General features: G+C 40.8%; 1 protein-coding gene and 1 long non-coding RNA gene across 10 annotated transcripts in view; one reads left to right on the top strand and one right to left on the bottom strand.

The window, feature by feature from the left end:
• The window catches only part of TMEM108 (transmembrane protein 108), a 384,089-nt gene extending 378,769 nt beyond the window's left edge, over positions 1 to 5,320 (top strand). For 5 of the 9 annotated variants that reach the window (XM_084619368.1, XM_084619366.1, XM_084619365.1 and 2 more), the window contains 2 exons: positions 2,415 to 2,569; positions 5,013 to 5,317. In XM_084619368.1, the coding sequence (XP_084475494.1) occupies positions 2,415 to 2,569; positions 5,013 to 5,135 (278 nt within the window). In that variant the 3' untranslated portion in view covers positions 5,136 to 5,317. Of the gene's footprint in view, positions 1 to 2,414; positions 2,586 to 5,012 lie in introns of all 9 variants that reach the window. The other 4 variants (XM_084619370.1, XM_084619371.1, XM_084619373.1 and 1 more) reach the window with 4 other exon arrangements.
• Positions 1 to 6,958, bottom strand: part of LOC311515896 — a 104,404-nt gene that overhangs the window by 26,508 nt on the left and 70,938 nt on the right. The window lies entirely within an intron of this gene.

Genomic DNA, 6,958 nt, shown 5'->3' with positions numbered 1-6,958 from the left:
ATGTCAGGACACAGGCTCCTGTGGGCATGTTAACTGGCAGACATTTAGGTGCCCTGAGGACTTTACCAGTGGAAACATAAGGGCCTAGGAACTTTAGGCACCTCCAGGATTAGGTGGCAACTGAGTAGGAGTTTTGAAGAGCTCAGTGTCACTAAAATGTTGAATTTAGGCACCTGAGTGACAGGCAGTTAAGTCCCTTTGTGGATCTAGCCCCAAGTTCACATTCCAAAAACATAATGGAGGGTGGGGGAGAGGAGAGAAAGTTATGTTCATAGAGGAAGTACAAGATAGCCCAGGACACATTTATGATGCCTTTTGAATAAATACAAATTTCTCACTGCTCATAGTACCACTGTTTTTCCAGATCTCAGAGACAAACCTCATATTTCACTGACAATAGCGACATAATTGTACAGACTGTAAATCCTAGATTTTTCAAAAGATCTGCCCAGAATTTAACCATACATCTCCCACTGATTTTAATGGCAGTCCTGTCATTAAATCTCCAGGCAACTTTAAAAATTCTATCTATTTTAGGCATTTACAGAGCACCCACTACATAGCAGCTAGGAAAATTGAAGGAGTATTGTTGTTGTTATACTCACTTTATATAGCCTACCAATGGGGATAACTACATGTTCTGCTTCACTTTCCAGTCTTAACATGCCTCCAGGGCAGAGTGGAGACATCTAGTGGTTATTGACACTGGTTGAATAGTCTGAAAAGATAAGGGCACGACTGTGCAATTTTTATGACTGAGTACTTTCTCAGGGAGAGCAATTCAATTGATTTCAGTGGGACTGCTCATGCAGTGCTCACCAGCGTGACTAAGGGTTGCACAATCAAACCCTAAGGAAATTCATGCACTGGAAGTGAAGTTACTAGTAATGGATAAATTGAGGCTAGTCTGGATAATAGCGTCATAATGGCCTGCTGTTTTGAAATGTGCAAGCATGGTATGAAATATTTTTCCATTATTTTAATAAAGAGATTTACAGTATAAGCATGTCTTTTGCTGTGACTTAAGATAGAGACTGCCTGAACTCAACCCATGAACAATTCCTCTGTTGTAGCTTACTCTATTTTAAACAGAGCTCTAGCCTTACGCTTTTGTATTGACATTCTTTGTGAATAAATGGGATGTGAAACTAGATCCATGGCAAACGCACATTTGCTATGTTTGTCAAAATATACAAAGCATCTCTGACCCCTCTAAATTGTTTCCTTTCCCTTAGGCTACAATCCTAATAAGTAACTTTAGCTGGAGCTAAGAAAGTATTTTTTTCCTAATTCATGAATATTTTCTCTCGTTTTCTCTGATTAGGGATCTAGACATTAGGGAGTACATTTTCAGAAGGGCAGTCTTCTTTTTATAGGTGCAAATGAAAGTACATTCATCACCAAGTACTCATTGTGGGTGTAAATCAGGTACTTTAAAAGTACAAATGCTTTAGATTTGTGTCCACAATTTATTTTTGCAGGGACAAGTTTTGTAGGTACAAACTGAACCTACAAAATAAAGGATCGACCTGAACCCCACTGAAAATTAAACCCCTGTGTGTGCTTAAATCTCCACAGTTACATGGACCATTGAGATTAGTACATATAGCAAAATGAGTTTGGCAGGCTTAAATAAAATTGCCCAGATTCTTAAGCTTTTTTTTTTTTTTAAGTAAGAAGAAGAAGATTAAGCCTCTCGATCCAAATCAAAACAGATTTGAGTATACTGAAAGCAATCCTGAAGAACTCTTTCTCAGTCACTTTAGGTTACAACAGCACGCTATGGAAGCTGATTATATTTACCCTGCTAGTAATATGAATTCCAGCATCACTGCATATGTCCAGTGTTCCATGACCTGAAGCAGATGCTTTTCCAAATGAACATACTAGCTCACAAACTTATTCACGGGATCCGTATTTGCAGCTGATTGGCAGTGTCTGTCTGTCTATATATCTAACTTATGATCTGCTAACATACTCCTTACTGCAGGATCTAAGTACTGCACAGGTAGAACAGATATATGCAGTGAGGTCTATAGTGGACTTCATGGAGTATTCTGCTATTCTTGAAGTTCTAAGAAGCTATTTGTGGTTTATATATATCATTCCAGCCATGGTGCAAAAGCTTTATCAAAAACAAGAGGGTTGGGTCTTGCAGCAAATTCTAAAAGTGGCCTCAGAAGGTAAGGAAAAGCTGCAATTTCTGCAAAGCCCAAAACATACTCTATATGGGCTAGATTCTGAAACACTTGCTCATTTCAGTAGCATCTTGCTCCATAACAGCAGTAGAGTAAGACACTATTCCATGTGAGTAAGGATATCTCAATATGGCCACGTGTCTTGAGAAACAAATCCAAGTTACTAAGTGACTTCCCACAGAAACTATCAAATTCTTGTAATTTTTCTGTTAACAGCAGTTCTGCTGACAGTCTGCTGCATGAGGAGGAAGAAAAAGACATCTAACCCAGAAAACAACCTGAGTTATTGGAACAATGCTATCACCATGGACTACTTCAACAGGCATGCTGTAGAGTTACCAAGAGAGATCCAGTCCCTTGAAACTTCAGAGGTACCATAGTTGCATGGTAACATATCCAGCGACTGACAAGCTTTACTGAAACCATACTAGATGAATAATATTAATAAACTCTTTTGAAAACTTTATGTACATCCAGAGAAACAACCTTTCAAGGAAGCTCACCCCAGTGTGATGTGATGACACACTTACTGTATCTCAAAGATTCTGTGTCCTGTTGTTAAAGTTATGTTTTTCCAGAAAGCTCTTGCTGTCTATTCCTAGGACTGAACACCCTGGGTTAAGCAGTACAACACAAGGTTGTTCACTTTGGCCTTGCCTTAATTTGGGCCTACAGTTGAGTATAGCATTCCATTCAATGAGTGGGAGTGGTTCAGGGTATTTGTGGCAGTAGTATGATTTGTGCCAATTATTGTCTACAGTGGTTCAGCTTAATCTCTGTAATGTGCCCATATATCATGATGATGGCACAGTGGAAGTTAACAACATAAAAGATGTCTGAACGTCCAGTTCTCAAGAGGTTTCTGTAGCTTCTCCTGTGACAGTTTCAGGGGTGCATTCTACAAGTAAGAGAAAATTGTAAACACCTGCCAGTAAGACTGTGAAACCCTTACTTTCACTGGTGAGCACTTACCCAAGCATTCTGATTGATTTCAATGGAACTATTCACATGGGTAGGTGCTCACCAGTGCGAGAAGTGTTCGATAGCTTGGAAGAAGAGGAATTAGTTGGCTTAGTTCAAGAATGTAAACTTGGGAATAATGGATGAAATTAAGCAAAGGATAAAGGATTAAACAAGTGTCTACACTAGTGTCTATTTTAATTCAAGTTAGCTGAGTGAGCCAGGTTTGGGTAAGTGACAAACATTTGTGTCCAGAAACAAGCCTTTGGGAAGTGTCTAGACTCTCATTTACAATTCTGTTGGTTAACTTAGTTAACTGGCAATCATCTAACTCAATTCAAAACCAAACCACAAACTCCTCTCTAGCCACACCAAGAGACAACTTCCTAATGGTGAGATCTTTTAGGGCAGGGGTGGCCAACCTGTGGCTCTGGAGCCACACGCGGCTCTTCAGAAGTTAATATGCGGCTCCTGGTATAGGCACCAACGCTGAGGCTGGAGCTACAGACGCCAACTTTCCAATGTGCCAAGGGGTGCTCACTGCTCAACCCTTGGCTCTGCCCCCACTCCACCCCCCCAAGCCTCCTATATACCATGAAACAGCTGATCGGGAGGTGCGGGCAGGGAGGAGGAGGTGCTGATCCCCGGGGCTGCTGGTGGGTGGGAGGGGCTAGGAGCGGGGTGGGAGAGCTGATGCAGGGCTGCTGACTTATTACTGTGGCTCTTTGGCAACATACATTGGTAAATTCTGGCTCCTTCTCAGGCTCAGGTTGGCTACCCCTGTGTTAGGGTGTGGAATAGTCACCAAAATGAGAAGGGGTGGAAGCCCTATAACTTGAGTTATTTAAAACTGAATTTGACATAGTATTAGAGAATATATTGTATGACCTGCTAGTGGCCCCAAGGGGCCAAAAACGCAACTAAGGATCAGTGCAGCATAGGGAGTCTCCCAAAATGCCCTCATACATCCAGGACCCCTGGCTGGCCATTTGAGATTATGTAGGAGCACTGAGATGGATAGATATAGATATGAAATACAGCAACCCTTTGAAAAAATGTGTGGATATTTTTGCCTTGTTTTTTTTAATGTGGAGATTCATTTTTAAAAACTAAATTTCTATTGATCCCTGTTCCTGACCCCAGTAAGTACATGGGGTTTGCGGCTCTGCAATTTCTAATTTTATAAGAAAATTTAGCCAAAGCCAGAATCGCAACTATAATGTTTCTTTGCTGTCTTGTCACTAATATGAAGTGGAAAAGGAACAGACTCCACTGTTAATGTCATCGACATTTTCTGGATACCATGGCACCACATATTCGCTCTTGTTACATTAAAAAAAGAGGTTGAAAACGTATCTTTGAATTCATTCCCCCATAATTCCCTTCTATGCAGGCTTGGGAGAGTCTTTCCTGTAGCTGACTGGCTGGGAATCATGGATATGAAATTTCACAAAATATTACTTTTGCAAAATTTGAAGAAAGCAAAATGACATATAGAGCCAAATTCTATAAAATGGCCTATAATTTTGGGCTACTCAATTTTTGGGTGGCCAAGTTGAGTAAGCAGTGGTCTGATTTTACAACCCACAGCTCCCATTGACTGCAGTTTGGCAAAACCTCTGGAAATCAAGGCCTGGTTTTCTAAAGCTGGATATCCAGAAATTGGGGTGCCCAAAATTAGGGGACACTTTGAAGAATTTGCACATATTCTCTTGGCTTTAAACTCTATAGATCTTATAATGTAACCACATTCCTTTATATTCCATAAACACACACAGCAATGTGCTGTAATGTACACCGAGGGTAGATAACAGAATTTAAATAGCTCATGCTCTTTTTCTCTCTTTCTCCTAGGACCATCTGTCTGAGCCACGCTCCCCAGCCAATGGTGATTACAGAGACAGTGGGATGGTCCTTGTTAACCCATTCTGTCAAGAAACACTATTTGTAGGACATGAGCAAGTGTCTGAAATATGACCCCACACCTGTCCTTGTATTGCAGTTCCATCTTTAGTGTCTCCAAATTATAAATACATATATATATTATAAATATAATCTTTGTGTAACCCTGAATTATGAGAAATGTTTTCAGCTTTTTCCCCCCTAAGAATTGTCAACCTCTTTTTTATAAGTGTGGTAAAACTTTACAGAGCAAACTGTGGCTTTATAAAATAAAGGTATTTCTAAGCAAAACATCTATTGAACCAACTGCTTTTCCTGCTGTCATTTACTAAATGCTTATACAGAATGTTTAGTCTGTATCACCACCAGGTAAGGTTAGCTTCACTGAAAACAGTGCCTGTTTGGTACTACACCCTGTCATGATGCAGGTGCAACCTGCACCTGTGAATCTCCTCTGTCTCTCCATGGGCACTCTTTCGTAGTGACAGACTTCTACTGCACTTTGTCCAGAATGGAACTCCACAGTTACCCCACTTTAGACAGGATCACTAGGTTTCACCAATTGTATTTACCTCAGCCAGCCCAAATTGGTTTGGGTCTGGCTACAGAATCTTCTCTAGGTACTCGTGAGCAGTTTAAAAAGCAATGGCTCAGGACAGCTTCTTCAAGAACAAGGTTTCAGAGTAGCAGCCGTGTTAGTCTGTAGCCGCAAAAAGAACAGGAGTCCTTGTGGCACCTTAGAGACTAACAAATTTATTAGAGCATAAGCTTTTGTGGGCTACAGCCCACTTCATCAGATGCATAGAATGGAACATATTGTAAGAAGAAATATATATACATACAGAAAAGTTGGAAGTTGCCATACAAACTGTGAGAGGCTAATTAGTTAAGATGAGCTATTATCAGCAGGAGAAAACAACTTTTGTAGTGATAATCAAGATGGCCAATTTAAACAGTTGACAAGAAGGTATGAAGATACTTAACTTTAGGGAAATAGATTCATTATGTGTAATGACACAGCCACTCCCAGTTTCTATTCAAACCCAAGTTAATGGTATCTAGTTTGCATATTAATTTGTCCAATCTGTTCTTAAACTCCAGTGATGGGAATTCCACAACTTCCCTTGGAAACCTATTCCAAAGTTTAACTATCTTTATAGTTAGTCTTTCCTAATATCAAACCTAAATCTCCCTTGTTGTAGATTAAGCCAATTATTTCTGGTCCTATCTTCAATGGACACGGAGAACAATTGATCACCATCCTCTTTATATCAGCCCTTAACATATTTGAACATGGATATATAATATTCATAAAGGTGAAACAGATATCACCCCTGTTTGGCACAAATTCTACATTAGATTTGCATGATAGAGCAAGTGCAGTGATCTAATATGCTGGGATATTTTCTAGCTGTTCCTCTGGGATGAGCTATGGAAGACAGACAACAACACACTGAGCCCCTCTCAGCCCTAGCACTGTAGTGCTGGACCCAGACAGCATGCTGATGCTAGCAGTCCCTGAGCTTTAGGGAATTGGCTAGCAAGCCTGGCAGAAGTCCAGTCATTGCCCCAGCAGGGAACGGATAGCCAGGTCAACAGCTTGGATAAGGCACTACCTCCTGTGAGCATCTAGCAGCCTGAGCTGAGGGGAGTGAATGCTGCATCTTTCACCAATCAACATAAGCTATACAGCATGCTCCTGCAATGCTCTCTGAATGCTTCAGTGCACCTCCCATTCTTCTGCGAGATCGCCACACCCCCAGCACTCCTCCTATCAGACAGTTTTTGCCTAATGATTTAGGATGATCATAGCAATCTGGATAGCAAATATGTGCAATACTGAGGGAAGAATAGTTCCCTAGGGGACTAATACCCTGCTCTCCCTCAGGCAACACTCG

Source organism: Lepidochelys olivacea (assembly GCF_965140295.1).
Source record: "Lepidochelys olivacea isolate rLepOli2 genome assembly, chromosome: 2".
NCBI classification, from domain to species: domain Eukaryota; kingdom Metazoa; phylum Chordata; order Testudines; family Cheloniidae; genus Lepidochelys; species Lepidochelys olivacea.
This window is presented reverse-complemented; position numbering and strand designations above follow the sequence as displayed.